Source organism: Drosophila simulans, chromosome 3L (genome assembly GCF_016746395.2).
Source record: "Drosophila simulans strain w501 chromosome 3L, Prin_Dsim_3.1, whole genome shotgun sequence".
NCBI lineage: Eukaryota > Metazoa > Arthropoda > Insecta > Diptera > Drosophilidae > Drosophila > Drosophila simulans.
The window spans coordinates 18398089-18415110 of NC_052522.2; the positions used below are offsets into that span (position 1 = coordinate 18398089).

The window sequence follows — 17022 nt, forward strand, 5'->3', positions numbered from 1 at the left end:
ATGCCTAGCCAGGCAACACTTGGTCAACATTGAAGAATCTTTGTATGTTTATGGCACATTTACCTAGTTAGAGTTTAAAAATGCACTATGTTTATCCTTTTTTGCGACCCTAATAGTTAGATTTTATATTTTTCAAAGTAATTTCCTCTATATTCTGAGCCCCAATCAGGAACTTCATTGTGTATGTCTGCAGGAGGAGGCTAACTTCAATATCTGCAGCTCGCTGATAGGAAGCATCAACTCCGCACTCAACTTTTACCTTCAATGCATTTTACCAGCGACCGCCCACCGGACAACGCCCATCCAAGGACAGTGGCAGCTTATAAATCTAAACAAGCTCAGTTGCCCAGTTGCATAAGTTTACAGTTACGATTCCGGCACACCCGATCCCGGCCCAGCAAGTTGGAGACCCCGATGCGACCCGCTGCATTCCAGTGGGTCTCCAACGGCATTCCACCAGCGAAACTTTTCCTCCGCGCGGTTTGGTCGTGCGCACTCTTTTGCGCCTCTGCCCCGAGCACGTGCCTTCGTCCTTTTTGCACACCTGCCCAATCACCTGTGGGTGCTGCACCACCCACCAACCCATTGGCACCTCCTGCAGAGCGCTCGAAATGGTTTCCCCGCTCGCTGTCCCGATGACATAATAAACGAGGTTACCAGCAGCGAACTTGCTCCTCTACTTTGTCCTGGCCCAAGTTCTCACTTCCTCATCGATTGCACACACTTCTAGGTTGTCCTTTGGTTTTTCTGTGAGCTAAAAACAATCTGACATATATTGATGTTCATTGTAACTAATGCTAAAAATTAAATAGATATTACGTAGAAACATATTTTATAAAAGGAAGAATTAAGTTGAATAAAATGATGTGGTTTATTTCAATTTAATTTAATTGTATATTTTAATTCCAGATAAACAAAACTATTATTTCACACAGAATACGGATAATGAAAAACAACATATAATAATTTGGCACAAACTGTAATCAATTTTCAGATACTCATTATTTCAAAGAATTGTTTACTCTGTACTCATGTGCAGCAAAGTGATTCTTCGTTTTCTCTTGTAAAGAGCTAAGTGTCTATTTCTAGAGTCCTTTTTAAACTAAGATAAATTTGCTTCGGGGTATTTCACTTTAGCTTCCAACAAAAATGGAATCCATAGGGTATTTCGACTTTCGGGCCGCACAAATATGAGTTATTCCACTTTTTTTGCTCGGGCTCTCCAGCTAATGTCGGACATTTGTCGCTGTCCTTGCAACCCATCCTATTTTGCATACTCGACACGCTCTGTCGGACCTTTGCTGGTGGACCTCCTCTCCATTTTGGCAATTTTCGGCACCATCCCGGTTCCTCGCCACTTCGTGTGCATTGACAAGTTTTTGTCACGTTTTCGGTGGTGCTGGAAATTTGAGCAACTTTTTCGCAGCACGCACTTATCAAAAGTGGCTTCGACTTTTGTGCCAAAAGAGTAAATGAGGCGTCTTCAGCAGCTGGCGAGGTGAGCGGTGAGGGGAACAGGTCATGCACCTGACCAGGCCCAGGCCCAACTAACTTTTCTAATTAAATTCAACAAAAATAAAACCACAACACACACTCGACCGGCAGAGGAAGCTGAAAAGCAGTTGGCAAGTTGACACTCGCTTATCATTTCCGTTTCCGGCAGGCAGAACGGGACAACCGTATGACGTCCGCTGTTTTTTTTTTCTTTTACAGGGTATTTGAGGTCCAAAAGGGTATTTATAATTAATATAAATTATAAGAAAATGGAATTCAAATATATTTTCATTCAATAAACCGAAGTGTGTAATATTGCTTACAGATTATGATTAAGCATAGCTAAAAATAGAAAGTATTTCATTTCTTTGTCTGATAATATTTCGCATGCCGTTTAAGAGGTATTTCAGAGCAGTTGCAGAATGTTTGACTTTTTTCTGTCCCAATTGCAGCTCTGCAGGACTTTTGTATAATGAGAGAGGAGGACCACAAGGAGGTGGCGAAACGAGGGAACATTTTAATTGTCAACGCCCAGAGTGTTTAAGTGGCTCGAGAATGCGATTGCAGCCCGACAATCATTAATTGGCATTACCAGCGGGTGACAAACTCTTTCTCGCACTTCCGCCCACTCACACATGGCCTGATGGATTATGCTTAATTGCAATTCATTTGATATTGACACTTTGGAGTGGCTCTCGTCCGGTTTTCTGCTACTGCCTACTCGAAGACGCGCCTGGCCATGCCAAATTGTCATTGATTAATGTCAACACGACTGGGCGCAGAGTGGGTGGCGGTGAACACCAAGAGTTGTATATTTGAGTGCAAAGCAATTAATTTCCCGAATGCACTCGAACGGAAACTGAAGAGCCGCCACACATACGATTACAGGGAGTGTGTATTCAACCTTAAGGTTTCGACCAACTCCAAATGAGCGGTGGATGGTTACTCGTAATCGCTGCTTGGCATGCCAGCTGCATATAATCCAGCGCATTATGATCTTATGGCGTGCCCGAACTGTTTGGTTTGTTGGCGGACACATCAGCACATCAGTACACCACTCAAAGGATATTTTTTATATTGGCTAATTTCCATTGAGTATTCAAGCAACCATTTTATGTATTAATCTAAAAACGATGTTTAAGCAAATCGTCTTAACTCTATCGATAGAACAGTCTTGTTTGAGGACTACTAACTATTTTCCTCTTGATTTAAGGATTTTTGTTGATTTTTTAAATATGATTTTAAATCACTGGGACGAATATTAAAGACAGCAATTAAATCATCCAGCTAGATCGGTTTACCTTGGTTCAAGTGGCGACTGGAGAGTTCATTGTCCCATCGCCAGCTGCCAACAACAGTTGGCTGTTATCCTTACCACTTAAGTGGGCCCCCAGGCGGCAGGACGACGAGAACGAAGCTCCGCTGCATTCCAAATGTCAGTCAACCTGCGATTGCCGGTAGCAGCAGCGAAGGCGGCAGATTTTCACTGCTTTTGCCCGTTTTTCCCCGCTTTTCCTTCGCTTCTTCGCAGAGCGCTTTTCCATTGCATGGCATTTTTCCTTGTGGCGCTGCAACGCGGCCGGATGATGAGTTTTTAATACTGCTTTGTTTTTGTCCGCCTGTCATGTTTAGGGGACTGGCACGCAGCTTTCCCGGCTGTCAGCCTGTCGGCCCAATTTCGAAACTTACTTTCCCGGTTTACCCGATTCCCATCCGATACGCGTGCCAAACTGTTGCCAATGTGTAGGAGCGTGGGAGCTTATGTTGACGCGAATGTTTCCGCCTCTTGCCAGTTTCCGTCGCTGGGTGGGGCAATATGGGGGCAGCAATCTGGGTGGGCAGAAATCAATTTCTATTCGGACTCCGGACTTGGGAGTCCTCAGTCCAACCAACCATGCTCCAACTCTCAAATGAACTCAAGTCGAGCGAACCGAGTCCTAATTCATCTGATCAAGTATGCAGCAAACAGCTTGAGCTGCAGGAAAACTTTTACATCGAGTTAATTTACATTGTAATTTCCAATTGATGTCCTTAGCGAGGCAGCGAAAAAAACTGATTTAAGAGGCAGAGAAATCCGGGAAAATCCCAAGGATTCGGCCAATACAAATACATAAAAATTGCAATTTGCATTAATTATGCAAAATATATTCGCAGTTGACCCATCTAGGAAGCCCGATTCCCCCACCAATATTTATAAATTTTATGCGTCGTTAAATGTTGGTCGGAATGGCTTTCCTCAACCCTTGAGGGCTTTGTTCCGCTCTTTTGTGACCGTTCAACTGGAAATTATGCAAAACTTCAAGTCCGAAACTTTCTCCGAAGCTTGTTGATAATAAAATTGCGGGCCGAAACGTTTATTCGCATTGTCCTTTGATTGGTTTTATGACTATTCGTAGACTTCCATATTTAAGTATTTAATTTATCCGATAATTTTACGAGGTCCTATTTATTGACCGACACTAAATGGAGATCGTTGTCAAAGATACTCTATGTTGCCAGTATATGTAAATGTTCTCTATAGTCTTAAAACTTACCGCTTATCTTATCTTAAATGTAATAAATACATATATGAAAGAAAATAACAATTTTCTAATTATAGGTTTATAGTATATTATCAAACGCTAACAGAACTCCAAAATCAAGTTCCTCGATACCAGTTATACGCTAATGCAAAGTAATGGTAATGCAAAGCTAAAATATTTATTTATATTTGTAAAAGCAGAAACACGCTTAATTTAATAACAATTTCTACTATCTGCTCTTTGTAATTTAAATGCATATAAATCTCCGAATAATCTAGCATTTTTAATAAAAATTATTTCTTAAATGCGCTAAATTCGCTTCTTTTTTCAAAGTTAAAACTATTTTTGTGCTATTCCTGATGGCTTGTTGTGCTTCCCTGAGTCGCTGATTAAAGTAATTTCCTGTGCGATGGGAGCAAGTATTTGTGATTATGTCCATCCTCGGGTTGCTCCATATCCACACATAGTCCCATCACATGGGTGTTTCATGGCAAACGAAAGCGAGTTGGAAACGTGGCATCCCGGACAAGGACACGAGAATACAGGATGAAGAACAGGGGACAGCAGCTGATGTTTTTTTACCCACCTTTCATACCACTTTTTTTTGCATTCGCCCGAAACAAGATGAAGTATGAAATATGATGTAAAATGATGTGATTACAGTTGAAAATTTACAAAAAATAATAAAAGAACCCAAGCGGATGGAGTTTGAAAAACGGGGGAAGGCCAAGACACATGGCGTTGTGTCGGTAACCGAAGTGAAAAACGGCGGGAAAAGCCAAAGGGGTAAGGAATGTGGCTGCCAGTAGCAACAAGAACAAAACAACATGGCAGGCCATAAAAATGAGCAGCTCCTTGGTAAAGAAGCCATAAAGGATAATTATAGTCGACTAAAGAATACCTATTAATTGTAATGCAATTACATTTACTTTTAAAATAAAAATGTTTCAGTGCTAAGTTGTTCTATTATTAAAGAATACAATACAAAAAAAAGTATACAATAAGCCTGGTATATAGTTAGGAACTGTTAAGAATTCAACATACCCATTAGTACCGCTTAAAAGTGGAGCCATTCATGCAGCTGTGATTGTGGGCGTGGTAAGGGGCAAAACTTGGAAAAGCGAAGGGCGAGTTGTAGGTGTTCGTGCCGCCGAGATTGACAGTTTGCGAAATGGGTTGAGTAATTCATATGATGAATTATCTACAACTGAAGCACAGAAACGAGATAAACTTAATAGGAGAAAGGAGCGGAGCACCTGCACGATAAATGGAACGCGCACTTTGAGTAAGATGTTCTTTATTATTCCTTGAGTGGAACTTTTAAGATACTCTGCTCAGTCATCAGCTTCACCAACATACATCAACTTAGGCAAGGCAAATTAAGATCAAAGACCATATTATAACATAATATATTTCTAAGTATGGATATATATTCTATGAGTGGATATATAGAAGTTTCTTCTAAGTTTATGAACTTGAATATGTTCTAAAAATATCTCCCAATCATACTCAAATCTTTATAGAGGTTTGGAACAGATGTCCTATCGAGTGTGGTTACAAATTGCATGCAGAATTTCCAACGAAGTGGGCTTGTAAATTAATTTCTCGCAGCAAAAGGGCAGGGAAAATGGCACTCAGCTGCTAATTAATTGCACAACATTTGGGGCGATTGGTCAGGTGAATGTTACCTGTGGTTCCAAAATGCGAGATGGGTGTGGGGAATGAGGTAAAAAGTTTTCAGCTTTTTGGGATGTCAAATGAAAAATTACCGATTTAAATGGCGGTCGCTCTTGCTCTTTGCATTCCTTTTTTCAGCTCTAACTGCCAGTCGTTTGTCGACTTCAGGAATATCCTTTGGCTCTCCTGCTGACGAATGCGTCTGTGTGCGAGTCTGTTCGTCTGTGTGTGTGTTTGTCTGTGTGAGTGTCTGTCGGTGTGGGCCACATGCTGATGAACACGTCTTGTCAGCGGCTAACGAGCGCCACTTACACGCTCAACAATCACTTAACCTCAATTGTTGCTTCTGAATAAAAAATACAAAAAAGTAAAAAAAAAGGATGAGGGGCCAACAACAAAGGGTAAAGGGAAAAGTGCAAAAGGCAATGCCAATGGCTCCACCTCTTAGTTTCGCACTCCCCTCTTTTTAATGGCAGCTTCTCTTTTGTGTGTTGTGTGTAAATATACTTAATTAATTAACTGATTTTTCGACGTCGCGCGATTCCCGTTGGTCGTGGGGAATATTTAAAAAAAATAACCATCACCAAGGACTTCATGACTCCGGCTTTTATTGCGATCCGTTCCAATGCTTGGCAACTTTATTCGGTTTTTTATAAGGTTAATTTTATTATCAATTTACAACAATTTGTGGAGTTACATGACGTAATTCCAACTGAGGTAATTGGGTTATTCGCATTGGCCCAGGCTTACTATAATTGAAATGTGCGCTGATTAAACAGTGTTGTGTAACGAGTTGATTGGTGTAAACTGGTTTATAAGGAGGTAAACTAAGCTACTTCGCGCAGCCCTGAGGCTGAGTCCCTTTAAATGGCTTTTCATGGGGTATAAGTGGACCACCGAGACAAACAACTTGGTCGCTTGGCTTTCCACTCACTTTCTCCCCTTTCACAGGACATTTTTTTTTTTTGCGTTATCCAGGCAGCCGCTTAATGCAATCAAAATGCCTCTGGCCGACTGCCGGAATGGCAATTACTACAGCCACAGTAACTGCACGTCTGCTACCTATGGCACTGAATAAAGCCATTTAAACTGGTCCTCAATTAGGGATTTTCTACTGCGACCTTACCACTTATGGGATTTAAAAAAGATATAGGATGAAGCCGTAGCCACTTTTCAATTCAAGTTCGACTCGTGAGGTATATGGTACACATGCTATAGTCAGAAGTGCATGCGACTGCAAAGTTTCTCTCAGTGCAGCAGTGCCACACGGCGAGTTGACAATGTCGTAGTTGGGGTGGTGTCGCCCGAGGGGGCGGAAGGCCGAGGTCGAGGGGTTAGTTAGTTGCTGGGATTTGTGAGTTGGTTTGCCGTGTAATAAGCAATTACAGCGCTCAGGCAAGACTCGGCAATTAGCCAGATTTGTGCCCAGTTGAGCCTAATCGAGTGCAACTGCAACTGCATCGGCCTGCTCATATGCAACCTGGGGCAACTTTGCTGGGGAGCGTTCCAAGGCAAGGTCTTTTAGGGCCGGCAAACTTTATCCGGATATCGGGTTATGCCAAGTTTAGTTCGCAGCGCTGCCATCTAATGTAAATTGAATTTACCCAGCACGAGCAGCGCCCCAGGCTAATGGAATTTAAAAATATGCACCCCCTTCTGCTATTCGCTGCCCTTACACAAAAACAGCAATCAAGCTTGGCTCAAGGTGAGGGAATGGTGCAGGGGGAGAAGGGGAGCAACGGCGAAAATAGAAAAAATTAGCAATTAAATTGTAAGGGCAACCTGAAAACAGTTTCCCCCCGCCAAGAGCAGCCGGGCTGCGTTATGATTTCATTAATTTAAAGGTAGCACTCTGCGAGAAAAGCTACTTGTATATTCTCATGGACGCGCTCTGTAAACTTTAAAATTTATTTTATAATGCATGCGAAGTCCTTCATAATGGCGACTGATTTTTAAGGAATTTTTTTACCAATTACAAAACTAGTCGTTTCCTTAAATTTCCGTTCCAAAGGTAGCAATTTTTGGTGTCTGAAATGTACAATTAATTAATTATTTTTTACCAGTACAACCTTTTTATTTGCTTTTCCCTCAGTGTTTTGGCTAAAAGAAGTGGCAAAAGCAGAAGAAAGAGAGGGCGCAAAGTTGTCGTGTCCTTGTCGAAGTTTGTGCCGCTGCTGCCGCTTGGCAATTAGCAAAATGTGACGCGGCTGTTGAACAGCCCGAGCTGAGTTTGGGCTTAGTTAAAGGAGCCAAAGGATGCAAAGGAGCCGTGAGAGCCTTGGGAGCAGGATCAAGAGCTGGAGGAGCAGCAATATAGTACTGTTTAGTGTATAGCGGCTGAAGCAGCTGCGGTTGAATCGGCTTAGCAACTTGTTCGCTGGCTGTGGAAATGTTTTATTATGGGCGGCAGCGGTTGAAAGGTGCTCTTGAATGGCTAAGCAGTGTCGAGAAGAATCCTGCCAAGTGTTGATAACTCAGCAGGCAGCATGACATAATGAAACTTTCAATTTCGAGGGGTAATTATGCGCGAAACATATCTAACTAATTTGCCCCAAAAAGTAGGCAACACTTCTCGCTGCTCATGTTATTCAAATTTGGCAACGCAACGCAATAAGTTGTCTGCACCGTTATGCAAGGTAAAAATTATTTGCACATTCCCAGACATTTGATAATTTAAATGTAAGCCAGACGTTTGCATTTTATTCAAATCCAACTGCAAGACACTAGACAATGGAGTCTGGAGAACAGAATACCAAATTATTTGCAAAAAAGATATTCAGCAAGTCTGCCATCTGCACTATTTTCCATTAAACAAAGGCTGCTAAGGAAGCTGATGATATGGTCTGTCTACCTTGTCTTTGTTTTTATGCTATTTCATTGTTATGTAAACATAAATTTTAAATAATCCTTTCTTTTATTTTAGGAAATTTTGAGCATGAGCTTGTTTCTTAAACTGCTCACCAACAATTTTTAACACTCCATTTTAAAGTAGAATTCATTAATTTGTCCGAATCAAACAACATTTTAACACAAGTCATGTCAAAAAAATGCGCATCGAAATCGGGGGCGCATGATTAAAAATGCATAAAGCCATTCCAGCTAGTAAGTAAATAAAGAAATCCATCAAATTATATATCTCACTCAGAAAAAAAAGGATTTAATATGCGAACTACAAACGAAGCAGAATAAATCGGTCCGAAATGATATAATATTAAACCGAACTGACTCCGGTCCGAGAATGGCTGTAAATTAAATTGGAAAATATTAAACAAACATTTGCACTCAATAAAAGCAAATTGCGTTTGTTTGTACGCAAGTAAACAGCGAGTATAAAGTCGCCAGTAAACAGACTCCTGTCTGTTGTCCCCAGAAAATAACAGTGAGCGACAGAGATGGATAGCTTCCGACGAAAGAGATGGCAGATGCGGATTCAAAAGGCAAATAGCATCAAACAATTTGATCGTTTTGTTCACATTTTCAACTGACACAAATTGCGGAAAATTTTGTTTGCTTATTAGCCAAGCATTCAGGCGTATTAATTTCCTCCTTGTCGCTTTTTGTGTTCTAAGATGTCGCAAAAAGTTCAAGGGTTCACAAGCACACTTTGCCTTCAGCCTAATTTTGTAGAATTTTTTTTTATTTTTAACTCTTAATTTGATTACGTAGCAAAGCCAAACAAAAGAGAATGTTGGTCAGTAAATGCAAAACTAATTGTTTCCCGCGCTTAAGCATTTAAATTGTTCTGACAATTTACTTTTCATCGGAAATTGTACAGTAAAGTAATTGTGAGTAAAGTATTTTAATTAAATGAAGAGCACATTTTACGATGGTAAATTGAATACTTTGTAAGCTTATTTATGTACAAACTGCTGGAAGCTCACTTTAAACTAAGAAAGCCAAACAGTAGGTAATTATTAACTTAAAATGTTAATCATATAAAGCATTTGACAGACTTTAATCTCACATGTGCACTTTAATATAACTTTGCTGATTGTTCCGGCCCGACTGGAAGTAGGAACTATTGCAGTCCAAGCCATCGGAATGGAGCTGCACAGGCCGTAGTTGGAGCCACAAAGCATAATTCAATTTGGTCAATCAACTGCAACACTTGAGCAGTTAGTTTACTGCCGAGCACAAATAACCGGCTCTCATCTGACCGACGACTGCCTATTGAACACGATGAATTTATGGCTCAACATTTTAGCAGATGATTGATGGGAGTTTCGGAGCAGACGCGGGTGCAGGTCCTAACCACCCCACCTAGTTTGAATGTGTGCCTTGGCCCCAGTCTCTATCTGGTAGTCCCCATGCAAATGCCAAATGCTAATGAATTCATTCAACATACAACTTCAAAAGTCATAAATACTCCGAGTGCCGACTTCATGCAACGTTAACTGTTTTGTGTGTATTTTCGGGGCAGGGAAGTCGAGGGAGGTCCTTGGCGAGGAGACAAACTCATTTCCGTCACTGACACAGTCACTGACTTCATTTAATTTTCAAATTCTCAACTCAAGAGTCCAAAACGAGGTTTCGTTTCAGCAATTTTCATTTTCCCCGCACGTGTGTGTGTGTGTTTGGGGCGCATGTCAGTGCCTTTTGTTCCAGTGTAGCAAAGTGAGAAGAACGAGGAGCGGAACCCCAAAAAAAAAGGGGCTCCACTCCCGAGACTGGGGCGAACCAGCAAATTTATAGCCACGCATAGGTGCCGGGGTCGGCGACTGTTTTACATTTTTGCATTTTTCATGTTTTGCCCTGCCATAAAGTTGTGCGAGTTGGGCGAGTGGCATAAAAAGTATGATAAATTAGCATATTACGCATACGCCGTGTGTGCAGCTCAGTGTGCGCGTTCCCCTTGTTTGTGTTTTTCGTTTTTCGCAGTGTATGTGTGTTGTCATGGGCTGGATGACTGTATAATTATGTGCTTAAAGCAATTAGTGCGGGAAGCAGTAACGGAGTTTAGCCGCTGCCAGCAGTGCATTACGCATACGCCCTGTGGGTGGCTGAGCACTCAACGAAATACTCAAAGACAGATTAGGGCTTCTGAAAAATTTGGGCCAGCTCGGTAATGTAATTGCAACGCTGTCTGAAACTTTCGTAAGATTTAATAAGTCGCAAAATTGTGATAAATAACACATACAGTGAAGGAAATGTTCGTGATTCTAAAGGTTTAATAGCCACCTGATTCAGTTTCAAGCTTTAATACTTGATACATATCTTAACAAAGCATTTAAGTTTTCTATTTCTTGTCACTTACATAACTTTTTCACAGCCACATAATCCCGTGTACATAACTTTTGCATTAGCACTTTCTTGAAGTGCGATGCGCTCTCAAAAAGTTCACGTAATCAAAATTTATTCAACACGCTTCGATTGGCATTATTCGATTTAATTGAAAAGACAAAAGCAGACCGCAAGAATTTGCCGACTGCCCAATGGCGAGATGGCATTTTCCATTTAATTCAACTTTTTGGAAAATTGCTCACGCATCATTTTCCCCAATGAAACGGCCAAGAACTTTTGCATAATGCTTTGCGGACAGCCACGCTCGGCACGTTTCACTTCATTTATCATCGATTCGCATTCTAAAAACAATGGAAAAGCCCACAAGGAAGTAAGTGTAAGAGTCATTGTGTCGCTGCCAATTAATCAATTTGGCTGGCTGGAAAAGCCATCCCAAACAGGCAGATGGTAATGCAAATCAAAGCCAAATGCCATGGGTATATATCCGCGGCACGATTTAATCATATTTGTCAGACTGCAGCATTTCACATGTGCAAAAGAATCAAATCACATTTGTCTTAGCCGGCACTTTACGCTTATTGTCAATCAATCAGCGTGCATCGATTCCGCGTATGGGATGTACTCAAAACGTGAACATTTTCGGCTGCCATTGCCGTCGACGCCAAATCCTTCCACCAGCCTCACTTTCAGTTGGATTTTGGATGGGGATTTTCCAGCGGATCCGCGGTTGCCGCAATTCGTTCTGCCCAAAGGCAGAAAAGTGCCCCGTTTTCCCGACCAACCAACCAACCTATCGTTTACCCAAATTTGCCTCGTTATTTATCCTGAAAAATGGCGCGCGTGCTACAAGAGCCACTCGAGTATCAAACACAAACTGTAGAAAAGGGGAAATATAACAACTAAGGATTTTGTTTACTTCACCGCACTCCAACCGAACACGCTTTCAATAAAAAACGAATGTGATGACAATGCATTAAGCATTGCAAACATTCGATTTTGCGTAATAAGTAAGCAAAAAGTATTCTTTTTGAGCTATACAAATAAATGAGCTTTATTGAATGGAATCTGACTTTAAAAGCATTAAATGGAGCACGAAGAATTTAAATATATTAATTAACTATTTAGTAAATACCAAAAAGTTTCTGTTATTCTTATTCAGTTTATTCCTAACTTAACTTGTTAAAGAACAAAACCAACTTTACTACAATACGAATCGAAGTTGGATCTAACTTTGTAGTTAAAATATTGACAGAATTTATGCAAATACCTTTTACTTGTTAACTTTCTCTTCCTGTATGTACGTTCCGTATATATCATTAATAATAGATATTTATCACGTGTGGAATACTGGCTCCCCGAACACTTAGTCAATTTGAAAAGTGTCCCATATCTTGAATGCCCGCAAATATAATGAACTGAAAATTCGGGGAATATGCAAACCAAAACACAGCCAGGACCAAAAGAAACGGAGCCAAGTGCCGGCCAAGTCAAGTGAATGCTAACGAGCATGCCTTTTCTGGTTGGATTTCGGTCGACCATGCCCGAAACCGAACCACTCTCCATCGGGTCCGTGCCAGGCCCCATCTGCATACATACATATATATATATAGTCCTCCATTTCTCCATCCCTCGATCCCCGAGGAGGACGCACAAGTGCACTTTAGTTTTCAATTTTTGTCGTCTCATAATGCGACGCTCTGGGTACTCCGTATATATCTTCCTTTTTTGCCGTGCTCCCATACAGCAGAAATCGAGCAAATATCTTCAAATGGATTTTAAAATCCCAGCCAGGGGGGCGGAGGGGAACAGGAAATGTGAGTCAAAGGTTACCTTGGGGATGCATTCAACAAAATATCTGCACTAATGGAAAAGTAAAAGCTGCAAAACGAGTTAGCAGATATATTTATGTATATATCATAATACTTTCAGCTTGTGCCACCCGAAAATCACTTAAGGACGGCTTCTAGTTTCATAAATGAAAATGCCAAAATGGTTTACTCTGTGTGCTTCTGTTGACTTAGGATGTTAGGAAACAGTTCGGCGGCCCCAAGTCAATCAGATTATTAGCCCAAACCACCGGACAAACCTCTGACAGATGGACCGACAGACCACTGACCACTGACAGATTGCCTAACTGACCATCTGACAAACTGACTGGATGACTGGCTGACAGCTTGGCACACCCACAAACAGTTGGATCCGCTCAATAAAGACAAGTGCAAGACTGCTAACTATTTGGGTATTTTTCACTCGTTTTCCCGGGCACGTGCCGGTGCAAAAAGCCACCTACCCAACCCCTAGGAAGCTGTGGGACAACCCAAAGAAGACAATTTGTTGGCGGTCTAGTTGACTTCCTAATGAGCCAGGCTCTGTTCCCGCTACTTGGGTTGCATCAAACTGATTAGAAAAGATGGCAAGTCCCCGCGGAGCAAGATGAGCAGAGAGAATCACCGGGATGGTTAAGACAAATAGGAAGACGTCCCTTTTTTCACGGATTTTGTAATTGATTGCCTTGGCTTGGACCGCAGTTTCCCCAGACCCAATCAAAAGCCATTAGATATTCCTTCAGTATAATCAGAATGAGCAGTGGAGTTGCGTAAGAAGTTCGGTGCATACAAATAATCTTAATAAAAGTTAAAATAACAAATTTAAAAAATAACTTATTCATTTGTATACCTACTACATTTGTTTTATAATTGTAGTCCTGTAGTCGGACTACCTTCACATTAAAATAGCTTTCTGTAAAGTAAACCAACTAGTTTCGCCTAATCTGGAAGGAATCCGAAAACATAATGGGGGCACTGGACTGCGACTTCTTTCGGTTGTGTTCACACCCGCATCCGGATCATCAAAGCGAAATGGCGGCGACATTCGGGGATAAAAGTGAATTTGTTGGTCAAGCAAGCGTTAAATGGAAAACTTTGGCTCCGAACTTAAACTTTTCTGTGTACTTTTTATTCGCTGGGAGGAGAACGAAATGAGTTTTCAGCGAATAAATTTTACATGGCGACCAAGAAAACACTCCACGAATATTAAAACGAGTGAAGCCAAGTGAGGGTTATTTTTTCCGGCTCCATCTGGTTCCCGTTGGCCGAATGGACGAGCGATTGGCTAATGAAGCGCCACCATTTTGTGGGGCTCCAGAGCTTCAGCGTTCGGTGGGAAAAGGAAAAAAAAACCCACTCACTCAACGAAATTTAGCTCTTTTATGCAAACACGTACGACCCATTTAATTTGGCGAAAAGCGACCGCGTATATGGCCTGCCAGAAAAATACGTGATAAGCAAATTCATAAACCATTAAGATGGTTGCGCTGGCTTCCCGAAAAATGAGGGGCGGAAAGTGGGCTAACGTCAGCGGAAAAGAGCAACAAGAAAGGTTTTCCGACTCTCAAGTGAAGGCTCATAGAATACCCTAGGTAAGCTTAAAGCCGAAACATAAATGCACTTCAACTCAGCAACATTAACTATAACCTACTCAACCTTAGTCAAATGAAAACAAAATGTTCTATTGGAGGCAAAGGAAAGATTATATAAGTGGTCTTCAATTATAGATACCCTTTAAAAATCTACAACGAATCCTATCATCCTGGCTTCCCAGAGTAATCTACCTCATTTATACCCTGAAAAAGTTAGGAATTCCAAAAATATGCGCTCCGCGCTCGTGTGTGGTTTCATTAAATTTTATAACAAGCATTTTATGCTAACTTTTTCTTTCCTTTGCACTTTTGGCTAGACTCGAGTTGGTTGCTTTTGGTTGGCTAAGTTAAGTCGGTTGGGTTATATACGAGTTAGTGGGAGTGTGGGAAGCCGCCTAATTGAGGCAGTTGAAAATTGAAAAAAAGAGCGATGTTTGGTGTTGGCTGCGAAGCCTTTCAAGTCTTCCTGCATGAATGCTAAACGCCAGCAAGTGATTCATTCAGGACCCAGCCAGTCAGCCAGTTAGTTAGTCGGTGGGGGCATTTAAAGCGACATCCAAGGTGGCACTTAGTGGGGGAAAGCCGAGGGCTTTGGGTTGCTTTATCTCCTGACTCACTTTCCAATTATCATATTAAATCAGTTGTAAGTCATTGCATGTGTATATATTTGCACAACTTATGCGGCAGAAGGACGTCAGCAGCAGCTCGTATAATCCTTTCAGCCAAAAAGGATACTCACGGGCAAAAACAAAAATAAATACAGATAAAGGCAACTGAAACACATCAGCGACGAGCCAAGCGGAAAACTGGTACGAGAAAAATCCAGTTGACATTTCACTGAAATGCAGTTAATGGGAATTCGCTTGGCCATCTCTGAAGATAACGATTGCTAATGGGGCTCGGGGTTTCTACGTATTGCGGTTGGCTAGATAATGAGCACATGGCCAAGTGGAAAAGCGATGTTCCTTTCAGGTGTGGCTCAAAATGTCGTTGGATCTCCAAGGACAATCGAAAGAGTTCGAATTGCGGGGTGACCCCGATAAAGAAAAAGAAACAAAGTTCTCATTTTAGTCCCCTTTATTTAATTGTAAAAAATGTGATTGTATATCATAGAGATTCATTTTGAAAGAAAGTTCTCCAAAATAGAATAGTTATGTTAAAGCATTGATATCTTGATATTAAATGTCTAAGGTTTGTAGGTTATCAGTTGTAGGTTCCAGACCAGCACCTATTTTCAAAATGTAATTATACTGCTTATTTATTGATACTAATATTTCTTCAGTGAAATCGTGATGGAAATCGAATGCAAGTAAAAAGTGCCTCAAAATTCTTGGAATTAAGTGGTGAATGATTGTGATGTAAGCCAACTGAAACGACTTGGTGCTTTTTCCTATCTCCTCCAGTTTTGGCAGTCTAGTTTTCGTCCGAGGAATCCGAGAAATCCGAGAAATCGGAGTCGTCGGAACTACTGTAATCAGCAACAAACCAATTGGCTAACCCCATAAAATCAGGTGGAATCGGTAGCCAATGAGCATAGGTCGGCAATCCCGCATCGATGAGTTGTCCGTCGGGCAAAGCGTGCTTGTAAAAGCACTTGTTGCCAAAGAGGCACACGCCCTTTCCTTTTTTAAAGTACTTGCAGTCTTTTGCACTCAAAGCGGCGAGGTAATCATTGATGAGCTGGTCCTTCTCCTCCTTTTCATCCACCCAAACCACACTGGGACATACAAAGTTAGACCAAACGCGACATTCGGGGCAAGTTCGCGTCACTTGATAGGAATACTGCTTGCCCTGACGCCATGTGGAAATGCACTGGAAGCAGAACACGTGGTTGCAGCTGGGCAGGATGCCGAAACGCTTATCTCCTCCCTCCTTTTCCATGATCGTCTCGAAGCAAATGCCGCACTTCTTGTCCTGGGACCTGGCGACGGAGCACATCCAGGACGGCTGCACGGGGCTGCTCACAGATGATGACCCATTCACTACGTCGGCAACACCTGACGGACCCAGAGCGACTGCAGTGCAGCTAGCTGAAGCCTGCGCCTCGCTCTGCTCGCCGTCAGTAGCACGCTCGTAGCTGGGCACGATCGCGCCATTGCCCCTCTGCTGGATCTGGGAGCTGGGGCTGCCCGTGCCGGGCATCGGCAACACACCGGTGTCCTCGTGCTGATCGTTGCTTGCGACTGTACTCATCTTGCTGCGATGATTGCAAGATGTTTTTTTTACGGTTTCTAATCACTGAAAGGTGCGGACATTTACCTGCTTTATTGGAATGGTGTTTTCTCAAATCGAAGAAGCTTTAATGCCAAGTGCAATCACAATTTTCAACTTTGCCTTTTCACACACGTGCTATGACTGGTGATATTTCCTTTCTGCAGTGTGACCAGAGCATTTTGTATCCTTAACCTATTTTCCTAATTTTTTGCCAACAAGCTACTTAACAGTTGGGTTGAAAAAAGTTTACGAAACTGTTTCCAATATCATAATGACAAAATACTGTATTTATGTGATGTCCAGACCACGTTATAATGGCTAGATATGCTCGGAATCTTTGGAGTAGAAACACAAAATCACGATTTCGCTGGCTTTCAGCTTAAAAGCGTTATGTGGTGATTCGACACTCTGGTAACTCTATATTACATTGTAGGTGGCAACACCAAACTGGACGCG

The 17022-nt window shown here is 41.7% G+C and overlaps 1 protein-coding gene across 1 annotated transcript; it reads right to left on the reverse strand.

Moving 5' to 3' along the window:
• Window positions 1-15644: 15644 nt before the first annotated feature.
• Window positions 15645-16765, reverse strand: LOC6738595 (E3 ubiquitin-protein ligase makorin). Its single transcript, XM_016169286.3, has 2 exons — window positions 16612-16765; window positions 15645-16549 (listed from the first exon to the last, which is right to left on the reverse strand). The coding sequence occupies exon 2, from the start codon at window positions 16543-16545 to the stop codon at window positions 15766-15768; it is 780 nt and encodes a 259-aa protein (XP_016032442.1). The 5' UTR covers window positions 16546-16549; window positions 16612-16765; the 3' UTR covers window positions 15645-15765.
• Window positions 16766-17022: the final 257 nt, after the last annotated feature.